The 26,445-nt window shown below is 40.1% G+C and overlaps 1 protein-coding gene across 1 annotated transcript; it reads left to right on the top strand.

The window, feature by feature from the left end:
• Positions 1 to 19,676: 19,676 nt before the first annotated feature.
• Positions 19,677 to 22,469, top strand: LOC147901389 (uncharacterized). The gene is made up of 7 exons (XM_087376481.1): positions 19,677 to 19,751; positions 19,894 to 19,995; positions 20,234 to 20,320; positions 20,665 to 20,718; positions 20,908 to 21,144; positions 21,561 to 21,872; positions 22,074 to 22,469. Exons 1-7 carry the CDS (start codon positions 19,677 to 19,679, stop codon positions 22,467 to 22,469), a joined length of 1,263 nt encoding a protein of 420 aa, XP_087232607.1.
• The last annotated feature ends 3,976 nt before the right edge of the window (positions 22,470 to 26,445 follow it).

Below are 26,445 nucleotides of genomic sequence, written 5' to 3'. Positions count from 1 at the left end.
CCTAATAACTTCAAGGCTTACATAGTATAAGACTGCATAATACTGCACAAACAGGCCAAAAGGTGACAAACAAGGAGACCAACATGGGTATGAGGGTCCTCCTAAGGTAATTAATTCAATCATTTAGATAGTTATTACAAAAAGTTCATATGATAAATAGTTTGAAATTTTTTCTTAAAAAATAAATTGAAGTAACTTTTGACAATATTGCAATCCCTTTTTTTTTTTGGTAAGGACCTGAGCAATAGAATTTTTATTTATATTGAGTTTGAAATTTAAGCAAAGGATTTGTGCAAAACCCTCAAGTAAAATTAAAGTCCCATCTCTCTTTTATGCACAAATAAGGATACATACAAATTTAGATAGGGGGGTTAATCCGCAACCTTGACCCTTGAATACAGTGATGGAATAAAGAAGCATCAAAAACTTTTTTGCATAATGAATTAAATTTTTATTCATTTTTAAATTTTAAATGGAAAATAAGACACTATCTAGAAAACAAATGCATAAAAGTTTAGAAGGGTTAGGCTTAACATAAAGGGAAGGAAAAAAGGGTTTAGGAAAAACATAGTAAAAAAGAAGAATGTGCTTGCTGCTTAAAAGGGAGAGAAGTATATATATATATAATTTAACGAAAAAAGTAAAGTAAAAAGGCAAAGCAAATTAAAAAATTAAGGAGCAAAATTTTTATTAAAAGAAAGGGAACATTAATGTAATACATTAAGAGAATAAGAGTACATTAACCTAGAGAGAGTAGACTATAAAAAATAGAACAAAAACAATGAGGGTTTGATGGGCATAAAAGGGTTAAGCATAATAAATTATAAATGTACATATACATACATACCTACATACACACACACACACACACACACACACACACACACATATATGTAGTTACAAAGTAAGGGACAAAGAAAGCAATAAAGAGAAAAATAAGTAGAGAGAAAAGAATAAAATGTAATAAAGAAACATGAGATAAATAAACAATTATATAAGTAAGAATATATTACTAACAAATAGAAGTAAAAATAAAAGGGTTATAAGGACTAAAGATTCCTTGAGCGTGGTTCTCCATCACCCCTCACCAACACGAGAGTTTGGCACACGTATGCACACCATCTTTATGATATCCCACACTATCACGAGGGGCTATGCACTGAGTTTATCACATATGGGATCGACAAGTTAGCCCCGATCCTAGCAAAGCTATTCAATGATGTTGTTTGCCTTGGCTTCCCCCGCACTTGGACACTCAACACCATCACCCCCATCCACAAGGCAGGGTCGCAAGAAACAAAGAATAGCTATTAATAATATCTAGTTTAGGACTTCAGTCATGATGTATAAGGCCTAAATTAATCAAAGAAATTGTGTGTGTGTGTGTGAGAAAAAGCCAAATCGATGGTCAAACTTAACGTGATCAAGAGACCCAAGCAAAACAAGAACCAATACACGTGAGTAGTCGGGGTGAAAAATCAGAGAGTCACTAAGAGGCAAGGCCTAAAGGCTACTTAATCAAAGATTAATAGAAGAATAAGAAGCTTGGGAGCTCGAGCAAAACTTTTTTGGAGGAGCTACAAAGGCGCCCAACACCGTGAGCATAAAGGAAATGAGCCAAAGAGTCATCATGTCTCTCAACACACCACCTTGCACTAAGTACAAAGTGCAGGTTGTTTGAGATGCAAGAAAGCTACGTAGTGCCAAACCAAATGATCAAAAGCCCAAAAGCAAGCAAGTACGTAAAACTGAGTGTCGAATAACGTGTTGAACCAAGTAGCTACAAAGTCATAAACCCTATGAGACTAAAATGAGCCACATCTACTTGCAAGGAGGCGCAGCTATCACATGGTCACCACAAAAAAAGGACTAAGGTGGAAGAGTTGCGACTAACACATGACGTGTTACAGAGGTCGACTATGTAGCTAAAACCATGAGGGGGAAGCAACCATGCAAGGAAGGTGCAAGTGTCGCCAGTAGAACTTGAGGAGCAAGCCCCCATCAGAAATTGAAGAGAATAATAACGAAAAGTAAAGTTGACGTAGAACGGGTTCCAGCTAAAGATAAGCTTTGGCGGTGGCACTAAGAGATAGAATAGTAAGGAGGGAGCTGGTGATAGATTTGAGTACGAAGGATGAGAAGTTTGTGGAGCAAAAGCAAAGAGGCAGACTAGGGCCATAGCGAGAAGGGTCGTAAAGGTGAAGAAGTGGTCAAGCTAAAGGTCATCCACGATATGAGCAAAATCGATGTATTATCATGCAAAGTAGGGAGGAAAGAAGGTCATGCAAAAGCACACGAGGAGATGTGAATGAGGTTTGGAACAAGGGCTCACCACCAACCAACTGTGCACAACCAACCAACATGAAAGCGAGTAAACACGAAGGAAAGGGGGAGTTTGTGACTCCAAAGTGAGGAGGTGGAGTGTACCTAACAGCAAACAAGCAAGTATTAAGGGGAGTAGGGACATAAGAAGTGCAGTTCTACGTCTCGTAGCACATGAAAATGGACGGGAGAAGGTCACCAGAAAAAAGAATACACACAAAGGCCACTTATACGGTGAAAGGTGAGATAACAGAATAGAGGAATCAGCTGAGAGATGAGGAGTAGCGAGAAAAGTTGGCTAAGGAGCAGCAAACCAGAGTCATGAAGGAGGCATGTGGCTAAGGTTGAGGCTAAGGTTGAGTCATGAAGGAGGCATGTGGCTAAGGTTGAGGCTAAGATAACAATGAGCAAAGTAGGCATGACGATCCTCGTGAATCCTTAGAGCAAGAGGGAAGGGGAGACACGTAATGGGAGGAAAAGAGGGAGCTAAGAAACACGCAAGTAGCCAAGAGTCTTGCAAGAGCACAATAGAGTCTTGTATGAGTGTAGTAGAGTCAAAGGTGACCATGGTCTTAAAAAGAAAAAAAAAGAGTTAGTTATGACCAAACCAAGAAAGAGAGAGAAGAACGTGGGTCGGTGTCTCGTAGGGGTAGGTCTAGAGCATTACCTATGTTAGAATCTATATAACCACAAAGGGTTTATTTCAATTAAGGAGAATTTTATATATATATATATATATATATATATATATATAGAGAGAGAGAGAGAGAGAGAGAGAGAGAGAGAGAGAGCGCCCAAAAAAAAAAGTAAAATTTTTTTCACATAAGGGAGGGGGGGAAAAAGGTATAAAAACATTTGTAACCATAAGAGAGGAAAGAATTTTTAACCATAAGGGGGGGGGATTAGAGTCAATGGAGTGAAAGAATATGACTTTTAAAAAAATTTGAAAAGTTTTTGTAGAGGGGAGGGTTAAGTATGTGTATCTTTGTGGGGAATTTTTTGAAAAAACACCCAATAGTTTGATTAGCTAGGGGGTTGCCTGTGTAGGGGAATTAGTTAGAAGGGGAGCAAAGGAGTGTAGGCAAATTAGTTGGAATCAGTTAGGGGTTGGGCACAAGAGGATAAGAGCACCAAGAGGGGAAGTAAACAACTAATTAAAGAAAGCACCAAATAATAAATCAATTTTGGGGGGGTCCCAGAGTTAAGGGGGTAAATGTGTAGAGGACAATGTGCATGTGTGTACATGTGGTTGGTGGGATATGTGTGTGTCTAGACAATGAGTGCTCTATATAGAGTTTGTGTGTGTGTATGTGTGCATGCACGCGCGAAAGAGATAAGAATTATTAAGCTAAATTTGTGTGTGTGTATGTCTGTGTGCGCATGCGCGTGTGCGTGTGCGTGTGCATGTGTGTGTGCATGCGTGTGCAAGGATTACTCAAAGGCACATTGTTAGACATTCACTCCAAAATGATATTTGAGGGCAAGTTGGCCTAGCCTACCATAGTAGCTGCACACTACCTAACCCAAAAAGGCTCCAAAATGATATTTGAGGACAAGTTGGCCTAGCCTATCATAGCAACTACACACTACCTAACCCAAAAAGGCTCCACCAAGTAGTATCTCATCCACACTCATCTCCCCCTTCCTCTGATTCCTCATGCAAGAGTCATCACCCACATCATCAAGCTAAACATAGGAAGAGTCCTCCATGACCGCCACCCCTTGGACTTCTACTCTCCATGCTTGGCAATCATTGTAGATAGATTTGAACGTCAATCTCATAGTTCTACACATAAGAGACACAAAAGGTACATATTAGAAGCTCTCCTATAACTTGCATGCTTGCATAATTAAAGTTTGAGTTTAAGGTTCAAGAATTTCACATTAATGAAGATATTTTCATAAACTTCACCTCTATGCTCCAAGCTACGTTTGGAGGAGAATGTGGTGCCCATTGTTTGCATTCTTATATTCACTAGAGGTGCAGTCTCAGCCTCTCACATGTTTCTATACACATGAAACATAAGACACGAGATAGATATGTAGGAAAAAGTAGACAACCATGTAGGAAAAAAGAGGGAAAGATATGTGTAAAGAAGTAGCCATAAATCTAAATTTGCCCCATGATTTGAAGTGGGATTGCCAGCAAAATTGGTTATAAAAAGTCATAGTCATCTCTAAAATCTTGTTGGTTAGTATGCATCTAGTCTTCTTCACCATGAATGCTTTGGAGTAGCGCACTTGTTGCTCTAGGTTCTAAGGTTTGAAAAAACAAATGGGTCAACTTGTTGCCCTATTCTGTCCATATGACCTACATGGAGTGGTAAGAGATCTTGTCTTGTTTTGTCTCAATCCCATGCAATTCAAACTCATACTAGTCTACTAGCTAATGAGAGTCTTATTGTTGTCCCAATAACCTCTCCATGGAAGAGATCTTGGCAAAATCCACTCTTTCTACCAAAGGGACTAATGTAGAGCATGGGATTGCTCTTGTTCTATTGAATGTTGCCTTGTATGGACTCTGCCATCCACCCAAACTAGGGACGATGTTAGTATCCATATCTCGCCAACGGCATCTTGAACCTACTCCTTTTGGTATAGTTGGTTTCTTAGCCCTTGACATGATAACCTTCTATGTGGCTACCCAACCTCGAACCTTCTTCTCTTAGTATACATAGTTTGGGACCACCCTTTCCCCTAAAGACATGGCAACCTCGTACTTTTGATGGCCTCCACTATTGCCACCCCACCTATGGAGTAATGTCCCCATGAGGTCTAGCGTCCGTATCTAGGTAATGGCATCTCAAACCTCCTCATTTTGGTACAGGTGTCCTACATTTGTTATCTTTCAAAGTGGTACCGTGGCCACTATGCTAGATAAAGTACATTGCAGACAATCTAAAAAGTGTTTCCTAATAAATTCCTTATGAAATCTACTCTCTATATTGCCTAGTCCCTTATGAAACCTCCTCCTTATATCATCCAGTCCCATCATCACCATGGTTGCATTGCCCAAAGGAGTAATAAGCATACCCTACAACTTGGAAATATTTGGTTGCTTTTAAGGGTCCAATACCTTAAACTACTCCCAAGAACCCTTCTCTAATTTCCATGTTTGCATTGCACAGAGGAGTAACAATCCTATAACTTGGAAAGCATTGGTCCTTTCAAGGGTCCAATACCTTGAGCTGCTCCCAAGACCCCTTCTCTATTTCGATAAGTTTGAAAAGAGGGCTCCATTATCATGGAGGATGGAGAGAGTGTGGAGAGCACAAGAGCTAGATAACTCTACACTATTGTACTGGATAGCTAGAATATCCTATAACTTGGAAAGCATTGTTCCTTTCGAGGGATCCAATACCTTGAGATGCTCCCAAGACCCCTTCTCTATTTTGATAATTTTTAAAAAGAGGGCTCCATTATTGTGGGGACGATCGAGGGGGGAGAGTGTGGAGAGCACGAGAGCTGGATAGCTCTACACTATTGTATTGGAATGGAGATGGAATATATACATGTTCACACCTTGATACTAGGGTTCCTTCTCTTGCATTGATAGGACAAGTAGAGCAACAAGGAAACTCTCTTTACAACATCAAAGAATGTCATGTTTCATATACAACTTGAGAATAGTGCATGTATCAACATCTCATGAATCCCACAAATTCCCAGAACTTTAAAACAAGAAGACAATCTACTCAGCAAATCACACAAAAACACTACAAAACTTGGAGGGCAAGCCCCACAGGATCTGATAGGAAGCTCTCTTCCACTCGGATTGGACAACTAGCACCACAAAACCTTTCAAAGTGTCTCTAGTATACCTATCAATCCTACCTATCAATTTGCCACCACATGAACCTGGCAACAACTTGCAAGCTAGCAACTTGTAGCAATAGTAACCTATAGAAGGCTCTTAGCAACACCAAGGCAATCCTTACAATAAAAATTGGAATTCCAATGCTAGACTTAGCACAAGATTAGGAAATGTTATGCCATAACACAACGCCAACTCTCTCGTTGCATATGTGCACACAAGCTCACCAATAACACCTGGAAACTGGTGTCAAAAAATAGCACAATAGCTCTCAACTACCTGTTAGTCCTTGCAAAAGTGATGAGGATGAGGAGGATGAGGACATCGAGGGTAGGAAGAAGATGGAGGAGGAGGAGCATTGATTTGAAAGAGTGAAGTGGATTTTAGGGCATCCTCACAAGCAAGGGTATGGAGGGTGGGCACATGCTCCCGCCGACCTCGATCCTTCAAAGGATATCCCTTTCATGGTGTGGCTAGGGGGCTCCCACGACAGAAGGGGGGAGGGGGGTATGTATGCATTCTTACATACATATTCAAAAGAGGACATGACCACATAGACACACAGAGTAAAGAGTTTCCTTCCAGAGCTACATAATCATGAGACCTAGCTTATGTAACTTCCCTTCTTTTATTCTTGCAATTTCTAGTTCCTTGTAAAATATTCTTCTATGATTTTTGACTCTACCTTGACCCCCCTCAATGAATCTCTCATCCTTGCAACATACTGATTCACTTTGAGCATTTCCGGAGATTTGTCCTTTCCAAGAGACACACCTTTTGCACCATAAGCTATTCAAAAGCTTCATGTAATCTTTGATAGGTTGTTGTCCATATTGGGTTAAGGCCAAAATATCATGCCATAAAATAGAGGGATCTTCCACTTCCTTGAAAAAAACCAACAATTCATGCTTTGTAGCATGATATTCTAGTGTTTCCTGATTGGAATCCTGATAATCCCTTCACCACCTATTTTCCTCATCTAGCAAGAAAAAGACAAACATCTACAAAACCCTTATTGGATCTTTAATATCATTGATAAGACATAATCTCAAACAAATCCACAAACTTCTCGGCATCTTTAGTTGGCTTTCCATGAAACAAAGCGAGATAAAGCGAGATTTGATGTCATGTTAGACTCTTACAATAGCACCTAGAACCATTGGTCTTGTAAACTGAAGGTTCAAAGTTTGATCCTATATGAAGGCACAAAAAATGTGATAGGCTAGGTAGAGCAACAAGGAAAGATACCTTTATAGCATCAAAGATATGTCAAGTTTCATATACAACTTGAGTATAGGGCACAAATCAACCTCTCATGAGCCACCACTCCAAGAACTATAAAATAAGAAGACACTATGCTAAGAAAGTCACACAACAACACCAAAGAAAAATCACAAAACTTGTAGGGAAACCCCCACAAGATCAAATAGGAAGCTCTCTTCCACTCATACTAGAAAACTGGCACCCATAAAACCTTTGAAAGTGTCCCCGGTACACTCCCAGTACATCTATCACTCTTGCAAATCAATTTACCACCACTTAATCACAACCTATTTCATCAACTCTGCAAAAAACTACTCGAACACCTACTTCTAATGCGTGAAATTTCTAACATGAACTTGATAACAACTTGCAAGCCAGCAGCTTGCAATAACCTACGGAAGGCCCTTGGCGACACCAAGATGCTCCTTATAATAAACTATGGAATCCCAATGCTAGACTTAGTGCAAGAATAGGAAATTTTATGCCACAATACCTTACCAACTCTCTTCCTCCATATGCACACACAAACCCACAACAACACATGGAAACCACTGCAAAAAACTGGCACAATATCTCCCAAATGCATGACACTCCTTGTAGAAGTGATATTTTTTTGAAGAAAAGTTAGATTGACATATTCAAAAAACCAAAATTATAGGCCTTGAGGCTTGAACTACTCTAAAGTTTTCTTTTAGAAAGCAGGTCAAAATTTGGTGTGTAGCTCAAGATATGGTCATTGCACTGCTTGTAAGTACGTGAAAATTGCATGTATAAAGCAACTACTGTGGCTCTTTTGTGATGAAATCTCCTAAAAAACAGCCCTAGGACCTCCTAACTCCTACAAAAAACAAACACTCTTTGCTTTCTTGTGTTAGAATCCCTCTAAAAGTAGCCCTCATGCAAAAAAAGACTTCCACCTCTATTTTTAGTTGAAAATCACCCATGTGTTTAGACTCTAGCCTCCAATTTTGCAAAAGTTGTCTTCTTGTAGTGATCCACACCCTAGGAGGGCACGACATGTTACTCACCCAGATAGCAGACAGTGATCACTTATGGGCTTCTTGCCTACACAGCCCAGTTTGCCCATCACATGCACTTGACTGCTAGTTTCCCAAGATCCACTATCAAAATTTTGTGGACATACCAGTTATCTGAGGTGGCCCTAAGAATTTTCATCATCACTTTCTATAATCATGGTCTCCCCACAAAATCATATAAGGAAAATCATGATTATTTACAAAAAGCAAGACCAAAAACTCTTGTAGGTTCTCTGTTTCAACTTCTTAGATCCCATGCATAGAGCTATCCACACTAGCCTAGATTTGCACTTAGCAATGGTAATCACACTATTAGTGCTGGTACATGTGAGATATACAACATGTATACCATATACAGTGATTTTTTGTTCTCCAAAAATAGGTTTCAACTCGATATATATTAATTCTTGAACGCTCTTATGACTGCATGCATCACTATAACTACAATTGTGATGGATTGCTGATAGTCTATCCTCCCAATTACAATGAAAGGATGTTTATCAGAAGATGTTATAAAAGCTATCTACAAGATCAATGGTATTGTGAGGTATGATTACTATCATATCACCTTATGTTTTGTTTAATTTTGAATGATGCACAATCTTTGAATCTTATATGGGTACATCGAAGCTATGTGCTTGCTTAAGAAGTGGTTCCCTCAAGCAGTACATCATCCTTTGCCCTTGGGAACATAACTTGAAAATATGCTAAAGGGAAGAGGGAAATATGCATAAGAGAATCAAAGTTTTCTTGGATCATAGACAAGACGATTAGTCAATGACTACATGCTGTACAAATTTTTAAGTGTTACAACAATGGTAATTCTAGGAATAGGTGAGGGAAAGACTGATAATGGACATGGTATCTTTAGACATAGAGCCTTTGGTAGTGAAGGTCTGTCCATTGGTCGGGAAGTCAGCATGGCAGTTAGGCTAGCTCGTATGTAGGGTATACAAGGGGCTAGCTATATATGGTTGGTAGTACCAATGTATGGCTAAACCACTTCGTGTGTGGTGGTTGAGATTAGCATGACATGCCTATATGGTGGTGATTAGTGGCATGGTCTCAGTTTTCTTTCCCTGTTGGTGTCCTTACAGTGGTATCAGAGTAAATCTACTACTATGCTTCCATCTTGTTGCTATTTGCGGCCAATATCACAAGGGGTAGCTTTGTTGGATTGCCAGGGGCGAGAGAGAAAGTTAGAATGAGGGTTGGTCAGCCATCTTCCTATGCTCTTCCTGCAGTCACCCACTTTTCACACCTCAATTTTCATCAATTCTTGTAGAGGGGATATCTTTTGACACAGACCTCAGATTGAGACAAAATGAAAACAAAAAGTGTGGAGCTTGAACTCTCTAACTTTTATTCAAAATTTAGATTGAAATTTGGTTTGTAGCCTAACATATGTGCAATGCACTACTCATAGTCTAGGATGCCCTATTTGCCTTGGAACCAGCTGTTTATAGTCCATGGTGCCCTGCTTGCCTTGGAACCAGCTATTCGTAGTTTGTGTTTATGCTTCCAGTCTAATATATCAAGTTGCCTGACTTCATAAGCCATTCATTTCTTTAATAAAGAAGGGGAGGGTGTCAATTATCCATCTAGAAGCAAAAACGATGTGTCCTAGCATGTATCTAGTCCCTAGAAGCTCTTTTTCTGACTAGAAAAAGCAAAAATTGACTTGATTTTTCCCTAGAGTTTGTTGTCTAGAGAGTTTCTAGCTAGATTTGATTGTTAATTTTCACTTTTTGGCTCAAGATTTGTGGTTTGCTTCGACTTCTGGCACATCGAATTCTAGATTAAAGCTTCGTGGTTGTTGAGTTTGGTTAGGGACAAGATTTAGGCTATGATGCACTACAAGGCACAGGCCCTTTTCCAATGGAAATACCGACCTTTTTTACACTAAAAAGTTTTTTTTAAACGAGTGCAAAGGTTGGTATTTATGTCACTATTAGCGTCGAAAAAGAACGGTTGCTATATAAGCATCGCTTTATAGCGACACTGGTAAACATCACTATATAGCGATGATTAATAGAAGCTTAAAAAAAACATTAGTGGGGCTAAATAGGGCCACAGCAAGCCATGTTTTGCCCTGCCAATGTTTTTTTTTAGTAATTACAAAAGAATGTTTTTTGTTATAAAGTTTTCCTTGTGAAAAGGGTGATACAAAATCGCTGAAATGAGCTGAGCGACAGAAGCATATACATGTCGAAGATACACAACATTGTTTATTACAAAATTACCCTTTCGAAAAGGGTGATATAAAATCACTCAAACGAGCCGACATACAAAAGCATATACATGGCGAAGTATAAACAAACTACTACTAATACTACTACTACTACTCATCCTAATCGTCGTCCTTGTCCTCATCGTGCTGGCCTGATCCCTGGCTCTCATGAGCTACGCTTGATCCCTGGCCTTCATGAGCTATGCCCGATCCCTTGCCCTTGTCGAAGCTGTGTAAGCCTAATCCCTCATCATCACCGCTCACCTTCGCTGATGGGACGTTCGAGCTTTGATTCTAAGAGTGAAACCATATTAATTGGAAATTAGATTGGAATTTTAAGAATAAAACAGTTTAAAAAGCGAGATTACAAGTACGAGTCGACTTATACCATGCGAGTAGCCACCTCAGCCCAATCGACCGTCGCTCCCAGCACCTCTTGCTCAATAAACCATGGCTTTGTTCTTATATAAAACCCGCATCTCGTCTCTATGTATGTGGGAAGGCGACCCATCACAGCTTGTTATGGGCCCAATTTACGAGAGTTAGATAAAGTGCATGCAATATGAAGTAAAACAAATAGAACAATACATTAAATGAGAAGAAGTAGACTTACCACGGTTGCCTCAAATGCCAACCATCCACCTGCACCAAAGTGCAAAGTACCTACGGAGTCTAGCCGTCTCCTTACAGCCCTCCTCTGACCCTCGAATAGTTTGGGATGGTCCCTGTACTGCTTCTTGAAAAACTTCTAGTCAGCTTTGTCTGCCCACAACTGGGTTTAGCCTTACCCTTTGCAATGGAAGTACATAGGGTTGACATACGATGCTTCAAGAGGACCCCCATGCACTCTTTCATGTCATCCAAATTGAACTCCCAATTTGGGGGGTTAGAATATTGTCTTTTCAATTCATTGATGAATGCCTGTCAGAAACCCTCATAGGAGGAGACATCATGATCTCTACTCTCCAAAGGACTTTGATTCCACTCAGGCAACACCTTAGGGACCTACCCCTAGTCGACTCCTCTCGGATGTAGCATTGTGACTACCCCTCGGGGAACTCCTTTGCTGCTAGCAGCCCATGGCTTTGTTGGGAGTCTCGACGAGTTTGTCACATAGATGACCGATGTGGAGGCAGTGAGATTCTTCTCTTTGCTATCCTAGAGGACCTCAGCAAATCCCTCTCTACACCGATGGTTGGACCTACTGTCCAGCCGACCCCTCTAGCCCCTTCGATTGAGGGGTCATCACTTGGGCGTGCCCATCATAAGGAAAGGAAGAGTAGGAAGGGTCGCTTATGTTGTGCTAACTAGGGAGATGTAGACGAGTCAACACACTCACATCCCTACAATTCTCCACTTGGTCCCAAGACCCAGTACCAGTCAGGTTCCTTGTCCTCTCCTACTCCCACTGCTACTCATCGCTCTGTAAGCGCTCCTAGTAACACCACTCGCTCTGACTCTACCACTACCATGAGTCCTCCTTACCCAGTCGAGGACCTGTTCTATGAAATCATGATTGCTGGAGAGATAATAGAAAATAAAAAGGGCTCAACAGTTATGGCCACCATGAGGCGGTTGATGAGCCACCACTTCAGGAGCAACATAGCTACTGACTGGCAGTACCAAGATGACCATGTCTAATTTGGGGGGATTGGACAAACGTAGACACAAACACGAAAACAAAAAATAAAAAACAAGAGTAGGTAAGAAGCAGAAAGGCAATTAATTACTTAAGACAATTATGAAATTCAAACTCAAGAAATTACGGGCATGCAATTAATCACTTGTGAAAATTATGGAATGACATCAACGCTTAAAGGATAAATATGAAAAGACAAATATTCACTTAAGACAATTATGAAAAGCAAGTTTTGAAAAGACAAACATTTATGAAGACGAGTGGAATCCAATAAGATTTTCATATATATATATATATAAAATATAGACCAAAAGTATGTCTCCAAAATTATGTATATAAAAAATATATGTCTCCAAAAGTATGCTTAAGCAAAATTTGGCTCCTCCAAAAGTGACATTCTCCAAAAATGCCAAAATGGCAGAGGAGGTCTACTGCTCTACGTTTACTATCTGAGGTACTTTCCTCCTCTGCACCGCTGCTAGGTGGGTCACTGGGGACCTCATCCTCCACCTCTTCTAATATGCGGTCATGCTCTTCAGCGATTATGTACTTGTAATCCACGAATGCCTCCACACAATCCATTATGTCCTTTACACAATCATATTTGAGGCTCCATCGATTGTGGCGGTCTCTCCATATCCTAAGGAGATCCCATAGGTTGTGTTGTGCATTCCTTAGTCACCCTTGCTCCACTACCCTTCGACTTGGATCCCACCCAGAAGCACGCACCCCCACATTGTACTTCACCCAGTCACTCTCTTGCACCTTCTCCTTAGTCGTATTCGGTTCTTTTTTCACATGCGCCTTAACCATATTTAGTTCTTTTTTTTTTCAAACAAATTCTAAAGGGAACAACCATGCCCTCACCCACAGGTGTCCTCCCTAAACCCCAACGCGATTTCCCACGTCGCAGGGATTATAGACATAGCTTCTCTGCTAGCTCATGTAAAGCATATGCATAAGACGAAAAGCATATGAGGGAAAGCATATGCATAAGAGAAGGAGAAGCATAAGAGAAGCATAAGAGAAGGAAATGAGAAGGAGAAGCATAAGAGAAGGAGAGGGGAAAAGAAGAGAAGGAAAAACATATGCATAAGAGAAGGAAGAGGGGAAAAGAGATCGAAAGAGGGGAAAAAGAAGAGAGGAAAAGAGCATAAGCATAAGAGAAGGTAGAGGGAAAAGAAAGAAAGCATATGCTTATGCTTATGCATGAGCATATGAGCATATGCATAAGCATAAGCATAGGCATAAGCATAGGCATAGGCATATGCTTATGAAAAGAAGAGAAAAAGAGAGGGAAAAAGAAGAGAAGGAAAGGAGAAGGAGAAGGAGAAGGAGACGTATGTTCATGCATAATCATAAGCATAAGAGAAGAAAAAACATATGCATAAGAGATTGAAAGAGGGGAAAAAGAAGAGGGGGTATGCATAAGAGAAAAAGAGAGAAAGCATATGTTTGAAAGAGGGGAAAAGAGATTGAAAGAGGGAAAAAAGAAGAGGGGAAAATAGCATAAGCATAAGAGAAGGAAGAGGGGAAAAAGAAGAGAAGTAAGAGGGGGAAAGAGATTGAAAGAGGGGAAAAAGAAGACGGAAAAAGAAGAGAAGGAAGAGGGGAAAAGAGATCGAAAGAGGGGAAAAAGAAGAGAGGCAAAGAGCATAAGCATAAGAGAAGGAAGAGGAGAAAAGATCATAAGCATAAGAGAAAAAGAAAGAAAGCATATGCTTATGCTCATGCATGAGCATATGAGCATAAGAGAAAAAGAGAGAAAGCATAAGCTTGTGCTTATGCATGAGCATATGAGCATATGCTCATGCATACACAACTTACATCTTGGGCTCACCATGGACGGCATGAATCCTTTCGGGTTACGCTTGACATCTTGGTCGACATGGTCCATAGCCTTGGTGAATTACAATATCCCACCATGGCTAACAATAAAGAAGGGACACCTCATGCTTGCACTACTTGTGCCAGGGAAGTAGAAGGCAAAAAATATGGATGTGTACATGGCACCTTTGATAGAGGAGTTACAGATCTCTTATGTGGAGAGGAGTGCGGGTCTTTGATATTTTCAGAGCTCCTAGACATACCAATGATATTTTGGTCAGGGGTATCTTGATGTGGACCATGCATGACTACCCAAGATATGGAGAGTGCATAGGTAGGTGGTTGTGTCTTTATGTGTATAATATAGGATTATGCCTTTATGACTCTCTTTCACACGCATGTCTTATACTAACACATTCATGTACGTGTGTAGGACTTGTTACAAGTGGGTACCATGTGCTTGTCCTATTTGTGGATCGGGTTTGAAATTGCTTGCATGATACTCCAAACATATGAGGAAAAATGTTTATTAAGGTCATGCTCGATACCTTCTTCTTGACCATTCTCACGCATGGAGGTCAACTTGATCCACCACCACCATATTTGAAGGCAAGTGATTTAATTCAGGCTTGGAGGGTGAATGGAGAGGAACCTCCTCGTGGTATGAAGAGGCTATCGATCTTTCATGAGCTTCCCTATTGGGGTCAGTTACAAATCAATCATCTCTTGGATCCCATGCATATCTTCAAGAATGTACTATTTGGGCACACTTGGTTGGTTCCAAAGACTCAAGAGGAGTGCAAGAAGACTTGCATGCTATGAATAGGATGTCTCGTTTGTGGCCCGCATCAGACTTTGGGACACTTGCCTGCCCTAGAGGCCAGTTTGTTTCTTGGGGGTAAGGCTTATAAATTGTGTCTCAATTTGATGGAGAATGATGCAATACCCTCCTCTTGGGCATGGCTGGAGGCACTCTTTCAAAAGGAATTCCTTCCAAAGATTAAACTAGAACGGAATTGGGATGCATGAAATCAATGCAATATGAATAATCAACCACTAACCCATTACATTAATGAGTATGGGAAGTCACTTTGAAGCTTATGGACATCAATGACTTTCAAAAACTACAGATATTTATCCATGGGCTTGACCCTGAGTAAAAATATCAAGTTAAGCAAAATCAACCTAATTCTCTTGAGGAGGCAATTAAATTATCCCAAATATTTAATGACACAATTGACAAAGGGAAACATGCATTGAAGAATGCATAGAAGTTGCCTAGTACAAATATTGGTTTTTGTTTCCAGGATCCAGAAACAAAAAGGAACTAATTAGCAGGTTGAGCAAGCAAAAAAAGCTTGGGGATCTTGCTTCTTATTCTCTAAGGAGTATGAGAAGACTAAGCAGTAGTGCCCTCAGAGGAATGAGAGGAAGAAAGATGACAAGGGTAAGGAATATGGGTCTGAACAGGCCATTCATACCTTGTAGGTATTACCTCTCCAAAACTCATAATTGTTTGTCATTCTGATTCTTCTCATGTGTGTTGCATAATTGCCTCTATGTGGCTTTCCACCTTTGGGCCATATGATTTGGTATGTACGCATGGCAATATCCATGGGCAAAAGGTGTGGATCATGATAGATGATAGTGCAACACACAACTTCTTAAATTAAAAATTAGTAAAGAAGTTGAACAAACTCTTAGTGACCACCAGTATGTATGTCACGGATTAATGATTATGATAAGGATGTTTGGGACACTATTGTGCAAGGTATACCCCTAGTTATCCAGGTTCATACAATGAAGCTTGATTTTCAAGTTATGTGAATGGCCCATACGGAGTGAAGGTTTATCCATTAGTTGGGGGTCTGTGGTAGTCACCATGGTATGCTTGAGGTCACATGGTGTATATAGGGGTATATGGTCAACAATAGCTATGTAGGGATAGACAACTCGATTAGCATATGGTGATCGAGATTAGCAAGGAGTGCCTATATGGTGGTGTGGCTGGGTGGTTAGTGGCATGCTCTCAACTCTTTTCCCCTGCTAGTGTCCCTACACTGAGCCAAAGCTAAACTTATCAAACCAAAACATGTCATAAGTAACTTTGGATTGTGAAGCTAACCTATAGAACAATCCAAATATAAATTTGATTACTATAGTTGAGAAGATGCAATCCAAATGTAAATCTGCTCACTGCAATTGAGAAGATCCAATCCAATAGGTTGTGATAAACATGAGTGTCACCAAACCATGAAAGTTTTTAGCACTGGATAAGATCTACCAAAGAAAAATAAGCTCACGATTAAATGATCATAAATGAATTTGTATAATTAATGTCCATAGAAGGATCCAATTGATGCATAATGTTAGGGATTAAAGGTGAAAGTATGGTACTTGCAAATAAGAGATTGTGCTCAGTAGAAATGCCCCATATACCTTAAAAAGTATGATAATCAAAGATTGTGACATATTCTATGGGGAAGTCCTAATCTCTTGAATGGTACGAATGTCCTCAATGCTTAAGTAACATGAGTTGAAGGTTATCTATAAACAATGGGGTTGTTTGAAAATCTATTGGCAATGTATATGTCATAAGCTAATAAAGTGTCAGGAATAGACAAGAGGGTTTACAAGATTGATGTATATGTGCAAGAACTATTGAAAAATCATGCCAATCTAGTCAATAAATGTGACTTTACAAGGGTGGCATGTGAGTGCAAAGGATGTGCAACTCTCCTATTTCCAATAGAAGATCATTTTGCCAAGTGTATCATTGATGAGATGAACTACCCACCACAAATTACTGAGATGGTATGTCAAATGTATGAATTGTATATCGATGATAGACTTGATGGGGCTCACTCATTGCGAGCTAATTAATCAAGAATTGTAGTAAATGGCTCACTTGAATTTGTGGAATTTTATCTCATCTAAAGATGTGCTAGTCTTCAAGTAAATTGCACATCGATACAAGAAATGAAACAAATGATTTTATCTTCATTAATTTTATGTGTTGGATTGAAGAGGTTGCAATGGATCAATAGTAGTTTCAATGATGAAGCTTAATGATTTTAAAGAATGTGTAAGTCAAATATGACGTGACAACTACATAAAGCATGAGTTGTTCAGCATTCGTGATTTTTAAGCTACAAAAATCCTCATGGAGCAAAATTTATGGCTATTTGAAATTTTGCCAAATTTTGTTCAAGGAGGGTCAAAATGATGATAAGGCATCTAGGTGATGTGGCAATGTGTGTCCTGGGGCACCAACTCCCTTTAGTAAGGAAACCTATCAAAATCTTGAGTATGGGATGAATTTAACAATATGCCATGCATAGAAATTATTCAAATTAACATAGTTGTGTTCTACACTAAAAGAGCTTCAAATATGTCTTTATACCTTGAAATTTGGGTAACACATGAAAAAGTTACACTCATTTGAAAGGAGATGGGTTTTCATATTTTAGTGTATTTTTTGTTTTACCCCCCCCATCCAAAAGACCCCCCCCATTGGGCCTCACATATTATGAAAAATGTGTACAAATTTTAAAATATTGCATATTTTTCAAGGTATATACCTTATATTTTGTGGGAGGGGGGACATGAAATTTTCATATTTTTCCCTTGCATATTTGAAAATTTTAAAGAAAATATATGCATATTATTTATGGGCCTTATCCCACCATACCTTGGATTTTGGATGAGGGTCGTAGCATATTACATATTGAGCTAGTGCCCCAGGATGTGTGTGCATATTTTCATAAAATATTATTGTGCCTATGTAGCTCAAATGTGCTTAGGTGGTACTTGAGATGAGGTAGCACTTCATGTGCCACTACCACTGATGATGTGGTAATACTGATGTGGCAATTGATGACTAGATTGCTCAGGTGTTAATGATGAAGGGCATTCTATGTCGATCATGACATGGCACCTATTGTTGATGTGGCACTGATGTGGATTGTGCCATGCACCCTTGTGAAAACCCTAAACCTATTTGCCATGTGGTAGTGTGCCACATGGCCTATGTGGTGTGAAACTATGTGGAAGAAGTGGATGAAGAAAACATAAATGCTAAAGAGAAGGCATTGGTGGTGGAGAGCTTGTGTCTTTGCACCTTGCTTCGATAAGACTTTGTTGTAGGAAATGTGACATCAAACTCTATTGTGCATCTCTTAGCTTTTGTTGCTTGCATGCTTAGCGTTTGTTGTTGTTGTATGCTTGTGTCATCTACTTTACTATTGCCTTGCTCATTGGCAATACTAGTTGCTATATATTAGTCTTGGAAAAATATGCAACGATCATGTGAGTTCAACAGAAGGTAATACTAAATTCACTCTCTGATGTAAATTTATACAAATATAATTACATAAGGGGTTTTTTAAATGGAATTTGAAAAAAAAGCTATAACTTTCTATTTTTAAACTCAAAATTCACACAAGGGATTTCTAATCTACCCCTTGATTCGTCAAATTTCAAAATCTCACTTGATAGTCCATTTTTTTACATTTTATGAAATTCGTCAAATCATGTGAAGTCATTTGGCCCATTCTAAACGATCGTATCAAGGGGCCCATTATTAGGACCTCCCTTGAAAAAATCTGTGATCTCTTAGCTGGTAAGTATGTTTGTATAGAAAAGTGTGAATTTTGGGCTATGTACAGGCCCAAATAAGGCCAAAATAAATGTATTTTCTTGAGAAATGACACAATGGAAGAGGAGGAGCACCCTTTCCCATCTGGATCGTCATTCTCTTGTAAAGCTTCTTTGGTTGGCACTCCGTCTGTCCATCCATCTTGATCTCTGCAGTCTCACCGGATGGACACTTAGAAATCGGTTACTTGCAGTTATTCTTCTCAGCCAGCCAGACAGCAGCGCTTGCATACAATTACCCACTTCCCAGTACGTCGGCCCGATTATTCTCATGCTTGTCTTCCGTCCCAGAATCTATTATGCAACTCATTCTTCGACATCATCGTTCGTGGTTCTGATCTATCGTGGCACTTTCTTCACTCCGAGAATCTGATAATGTTGGGAAACTGCAGTGGGTCGAATCCCCGTCTTCCTATTAGCACGATAGATTTTGAGTCCAACCTGTAATTTAGACGTTGGATTTGAGTTTCTTTCCACGAGCCGTATGATAGATTTTGCACTCGGTAACTGGTTACTGGGCAGTGTGCCTTCTTAAAGCCGCGGCGACTGGTACTTACAATATTGTCAACTTGTCTCTTCCAAGACATCTCATACAAAATAGTGTCAACTCAAGGTTTACATACGTTATAATCTGTGTGTTTTCGTATCTGTGTATTACTGCATCTTACAGTAAGAGTAGATGCATGTTTTTCCTTGGATTCATGCTAGACTAGGAATTTGAAGCATCGACGTTTCCAACCAACGCGTCTGCATGACAAGTGCGCCATTTGCTATCGGCGCGTTTGCTATCGTTTCTTGCCTTCACACGGTGGGCCAGAAAGACAGATCATTAATCTTACGTTGTAATCTAACACGGAGTAATACGGATCGTATATATGTAGGATTATAATGATTCTCCCGCTAATTTTTGTGCTGGAAGGCTTGAGGGACCAGCTGCTTAATGCGGGTGCAAAAGGCATAGAGGTAACAGAGTGTATTTTAGAAATTGTCTGAACCGCTGGTAATGTTCCAAGAGTGCGTACGTTACGCCGCTTTGAGAGTAGAGAACCTCAACTTTGACTTCGCTCAGGAAACTAATTGATCCAAAAACTGATGTTTATTGTAGCAAATTGCGAAGGCCAAGAAGATTTTAGATGCTGATAAGCATTTGAAAAAAGACGAATTCTTGAATTTCCTTGCAAATGCGACGTTAAATATCAATCCCGAGGTAAAAAGATTTCTATTACTGTTTACTGAAAGCCTGAACATGGAGGAGTTAAAAATGGAGATTAAGCATTAAAAATTAATGGACTATCCTGTTAACAAACCCATATTCACGTCACACCAGTGGTGGACGGTTTTGCATAGCACGCTGGACGAATAATTTACTTCGTCCAAAGCCTTACATCTAGAAAGCAATAATTGAGACCATCTAGTAACGAGTTAATTATCGTCTATCACTACAGGAGTTGGCTGAGCTATTGAACACCTATGAATCTTGCAGCAAGAAAGACATTCGGTTCCTGGACTTTCTTTGGGGCTTGAGAGGAAAGGTTCACACAGTTTCTCTCACTCAAGCCTAAAGTGTCCCACTTCATTCATTTGCATTTCTGCCTGTCCACATCAAAATAATAGAAAATTTAGGTTTATCAGACATCCGATAGAAAGAAATAGGAGTGAACATTGGATATATGTTAAACGAGTACAAGGCTTGATGTTGGAAGATGTAGATATAATAGCTCAAAATTAGCTAGCAAATATATTCTTCAATGGGATAACATGGACCGTGTAAATTCATATAATTTTCTTCTATTATATTTAGAAGAGATATGTATGCCATTTATGTCATGTACACTTCTGAGCCTTTCATGACAACGATATCTGATGAACCTTGCAGCTAAATGATTTCCGAGAAAATCTAGTGATAAGGGCTTTCAAAAAGTTGGATAAGGTAGATACCACGTTTTCTTGTTTTCCTCTAGTATTTCCTTGGGAATACAGTGTGTTCTCAATCTTAGGTGACAAAAGAAAAAGTAGTTACGGCATTGATAAGTTAGTTGAGTGCGGTCTTATGTCTTTTTATGAGCGGCAAAGAAAAAAATGTAGACTAAACTGATCTTTCTGATTTTCTTATGCACAGCATCACGATGGCTATGTCACACATGATAGAATACGAGAGGTCTACAATGCTAAATGCCATCCTGCTGTCATGCTTGAGAGATTTACTGTTCACGAGGTTACAGAGGCTTTTCTTGCTGCTTCTTTTGGGAACTTGGAGCGTGTGACGGTACATGATTTTCTAGAGTACTACGCTCTTACAGGTGCTAAAATAAAGTGTGACCAGCGCTTTGAAGGTCTTATGATGAAGCATTGGAAAGTGAGTGAGCTCTATGGCGCTTTAAATTGCTAATGTGCTTCTATCATTACGTCTCAATTTATTTCATGTTGATAAGTTTTTTTTTTTCAAATGTTGATAAGTTTTAGCATTGAATTATGGCCATTGTCAAAAGGGGTCGAAGTTGGCCTTCAAATCAACATTCACTATTTCTCTGTTCTGTTCCTCAGTCGTATTGATCAACTCATGGTAGTCAAGCATGCACCTCTTCTACGATGATCACTCAGTCTCAATCTGCAACACCTTAATGCAGTCGATAGTTATTTAGTAGATGTGATTCTTATCATTGAATTGCATCCGAAACTACAATTCGTCCATTCATCCGTCTTGTCTTATACTATAGTGGTATAACTACCTTGTGTTTATGCCTGGTTGCATTCGCAATCTTTGCTTTATAGGTTGCAGCAGATGGGTTCGAGGTTGACGAGGTGGAGAATAAGGTGAAGCTGATGGTGTATAAGAACAGAATTCGGTCTCGTGAATTCATGAGAGATTTCGACAAACTGAGAGGCCGCCTCATCACTGAGACGCAATTTTCTTCTGCACTTGACAACTCTCATGTGGGTCTCACGCCCAGAGACGTAAAAGCGCTGTGTGACAATTATAGGGTGCCGGAGGATCCTCAAATGCGTGTATGCTGGACTGCATTTTGTGACGAAATTGATAGTGTGTTCACATTTAAAGAGTTGGAGAAGACACCCTGGAGAGAGGTAAATGTATCACTGAATGCTTCTGTCTCACTTCTACTGCAATCTCTCCGCTTAAGGCTTCATGTTCTGCATGATGTTGTGTTGCCTTTCTATATACTTTTCTTTTCCAAACTTGGATAATGCCTCTGTGTCGATGTTGCTCCAATTTCTGCAAGCCTCATATTCGGCATGGTTCTTCATCGGCGTTTTGCATGTTTTCAGCCGCCAGCAGTTCCTGAGCTTGAAGGATTGGCACCACAAAGATTTGAACAAGGGATCATCGATTTGGGGCCAGAAAAGGAGGCATGGGCACTGAACGTTCTGAGCAAAGTAAAGGCAGAATGCAGACGAAAGAGGGTGTCATTGCGCGGGTTTTTTGATGACGCGGCTTCCAACCGCAACAGCAGCAAAGCGGTGGGCCATGTCACCAAGCAACAGTTCTGCCAGGCACTCAGCTCCAAAGCAGGCCTTCGATTGAGTGACCAAGAAGCATCGCTGCTAGTGCAGAAATTTGATGACCTGCGCAATGGCATGGTTAACTACGTTGCATTCTCTGCCGAGGTAGATCCATTTCTGCATGAATCTGACCAGGCCGTGCGGTACAAAGTTCATCCATAGCTGAGCTACGATGAACAATTTATATTCCTTAACACAAAAATGTTGCGTTGGAGTCTTTAACAGCTCAGTGAGACTGGCTATCACCATTACTGACCTTTAAGTGAGAATGGTGATCCCTGAGTTCGTAACTTGACAATCACGACTTCATAATGTTGCTTTCAATCCAAAGTGTCATCTGCATTCTACAGGTTTCCTTTCATTTCTCACCTTTGGCATAGTCAATATTACAAAGTTTCCTTGCCATCACCTGGCCCTTAGGTAAGAAGCTGTTGCACGTAAATGTCCTTCCTTTCAATCTCGATCTTTGAAGTTGCTCATAAAATTAGCTCATCCTGTCAATATATCGTAGCTTCGCATGTTATTAACTAGTTGGCACGGACTACTTCTAACCAAGTTTTACATAGAAAACAAAACGACATTCCTTACTTGAGAACTAGGAAAAATCCCAAAAAAACAGCGTACCATATCATAGATACTTTAATTGAGACTAATAAAGGAAATGGAGAATTTCCTTGTACGAATCTTTCCACATGGAAAGTAGCTATCCTAAGCAAATTACTTATATAGAAGGAACTAATGATGCATCTTCTAGAAACCCACCCTGCCCACCAAAAAAAAAAAGATTCTTAAAGTGGTGCTCAAATAATTCAATTGAACTTTAAAATTTAACAGTGTTTATTATAATAAAGCATATGCTCATTTTGTACATGAATGAGAAAAGTAAAAAGAGTACGGGATGCAAGGTGTTTGGGGAGCACATCATACACATGCTAGATACAACGTAGGTTAGTGGTGCTTTTGCACTTTTCCAACTCCTTTCATTTTAGGGTGAATCTAGATACCAATACTAAAAACTATCAATGTTTTAAGACCAGCATGCACTAGTTCGAATATGGAGCGTGCCCTCAAATGGGTATGCATCACTTTAGCACAACATTGGAGGCTCATTAACCGATGCATAATGATCTCATTTAGGTATGTCCTTGGGTTGAGGAGATGCTCACATAGTGTACTTTAGAATGATTCCTTGATTGCATGTATGTATAGAATAAAATTTTGATGTTTTTGAATAAATTGCCGGCCGCTGAAATTTTGCTGCTCCCATGAATTTTAAATTTTCACACCTCCCACCCATCAAATCTTGGAAGATTAAGTACTTGCAACCTGCCCCGCCCTGCAACCCGCATGTACCTCGACGTGACCTTGTGCAAACTTTGGTTTACCATTGTCTTCTTTTGGGTAAATTGTCTTCTATTCTTTGCTTGCCTCACCAGCTAGCTTTTTTAGGTCTATTCTAGACTAATCGTGGCCATGGCGTCAATGGCAACATGCAGCTCGCCATGGCTTGCAAGAGAAGCAGATAGAGGCTATGAGACAAGAAATCCGAAAAGCCAGGTCAAGGCACAAGGAACAGAGTGCGGGTCGAGGAAAGCGTTGGCATGGTATCGAATCGACAACGGAAGACATTTTTGCAACATCTGCGAAGGGAGAAACAACGAGAAGAAAGAAGACTCCTTGCAGAGCAGCAACAAGAAGCAACTATAGATGCACGCATTCGATCATTGCCATCCGAGCGAAGAACATGAGATGTGGTGTCATGATTGGTGGGAGCACTTGAGGCAGCAACATCAGGCCATTTAGGTGATTACTAGTCTTGAGTCTTCACAAGCTTTTGCAACATCTGCGAAGGGAGAAACAACGAGAAGAAAGAAGACTCCTTGCAGAGCAGCAACAAGAAGCAACTATAGATGCACGCATTCGATCATTGCCATCCGAGCGAAGAACATGAGATGTGGTGTCATGATTGGTGGGAGCACTTGAGGCAGCAACATCAGGCCATTTAGGTGATTACTAGTCTTGAGTCTTCACAAGCTTTAGCCTACACCCTAAAGTTCATAGAGTAACAACCCTACCAACACTATCGGGAGATGCATGCCTAGGAGGCGATGCTTTTTAACATGAGAAATGGCCTATAGAAAGTGAAAGGGGTGTGTAGCTTAGATCAACTATCTACAAAGAGGGTAACATTAGCTATGTTAGTGTCCCCTGAACAAAGGAGAAATGGCTTGGGCGCACAATATTGAAGATGTCAATCAAAAGGACCAACAAGGCTCCAGCGGCGGTTGAACGTAGAGCAGAAGCAATGCATGATCATCCCAATCTGAGAAGTTTGTGGGCTTCAATAGAACGCAAGAAAAGGAGAGACAGCCTAAGTGTGGAAGTCATTGCCACAGTGATGACGTTATGGCACGAAAATACGAGAGTTTCTCCAAATAGAAAGGACATCTATAAGAAGCAGACGTGATGCAAGGTGTTGCACATCATACACGTGCTAGATACAACGTAGGTTAGTGGTGCCTAAACCAGCCCGGTGGTTGTTTGTGATTGAGCTTTGGTATAGTTTACTTGTTTCATTTCTTAAACCAGGTGGCAAGCTTGGACTAAATGTGATTGTCCTAAACTAGCTCGGTGGTTGGAACATCATGCAACTGTAGGCTAGTTCAGCTCAATCCCCAATTATGTGATTGTCATGAACCAGCATGGTTGAATAGACATTAGTTGTTGTCCAGCCCGATGGCAGGGTTGAGCAAAAATTAACAGCAATATATTGTTGTTTTACTAAACTAGCCCGGTGGTTGAAACATCATATAACCGTGGCTGCTTCAACTCAATCAATAGTTATGTGATTGTCCTAAACTAGTGTGGTTGAATACACATTAGTTATTGACCAGCCCGATGGTTGAAATTATTGTGTTTCTTAGTACTTAAATTTGTTAAATTTAATTTCCTGCTATTCGGGTCATATACCACTGTTAAATTATGGAATTCAGGAATGAAAAGCAATATGTTGTTATTTTCTAATGGTGAAATTCAAAAATGAAAAGCGAAATTGTGACTGTCCTAAACCAGCGCGGTGGTTGAAAAATATTTTGCTTCATTATATACTTTAATTAGATTGTGTTTTGTATTCTTTTAGTAGTAGCAAAAAGGGGGCTCCTTGTTCTGTTGTTCCCGCATGTTGGGTCAACAGACGTAGTTGTATCTCAAGTTTGTGGATCAAAATCTGGACATTTCAATTGGGCAAAGGAGCTTTGAGTATTGTAAGCCCTGATACGTCAAGAAACTCAAAGATAGGAATGTTTGTTGTTGCAAAACACACATAGACTTTGACCTGGCCTGGCAAGCTATGAATGACTTGAGATCTAGTCGTGTTAGAGCATTGCTCCATGGGGATCGATGCCCATGCCTCCACGATGAATGTGCAGTCTGTAGGCCACCTGAATCCTCATCGTGTGTTGCAAGGGAGGGTAGGTTTTGTAGCCTAAGGCCTCTGTGGGAGCCAGTGGTGAGAGTGCTCTCAACGGAAGCAAGAACGGAAGAGGGAGAGAGAGAAACAGAGAGCCACACAAGTTTTGATGGGTGCCAAACCACCAGGTAATCTTCTTTTTCATTCATTTATATATGTGTTAGAGTATTGTACACAACCAGGGTAAAGGCACAGTGACCTTTAACCCCCACAACCTCCCACGTAAAGGACAATGTGCCTTTAAGGGAGAACAACCAGTGAGCATACTATACAATGCCCATCAATACATGACAATACTAAAACCGCTGACTAGGTAGACTCTTTGTCAGCATATCTGCAAGGTTATCATCTGTATGAACCTTGACAAGCTCTATGCGCTTGTCCTCAAGTACCTCCCTGATGAAATGGTACCTAACCTCAATGTGTTTGGTCTTTGCATTAAAGACCAGATTCTGTGCTAGTTGAATAGCACTCATGGAATCACTATGCAATGTTGGTACACCTGTATGAATCCCCAAATCTCCCACTAGCCAATCTTGAAGCCATATAGCCTCCTTGCAACCCTCTATGGCTGCAACATACTCAGCCCTTGTGGTAGACAAAGCAACGCACTTCTGTGCGTGAGACATCCATGACATTGCACAACCTACAAAGGTGAACACATAACCA

The sequence above is a fragment of the Dipteris shenzhenensis genome, chromosome 6 (assembly GCF_047967505.1).
Source record: "Dipteris shenzhenensis isolate YYH24624 ecotype China chromosome 6, Dip_SZ_1.0, whole genome shotgun sequence".
Lineage (NCBI taxonomy): Eukaryota > Viridiplantae > Streptophyta > Polypodiopsida > Gleicheniales > Dipteridaceae > Dipteris > Dipteris shenzhenensis.
Note: the sequence above shows the minus strand (reverse complement) of the source record. Positions and strands in the feature narration are given on the sequence as shown.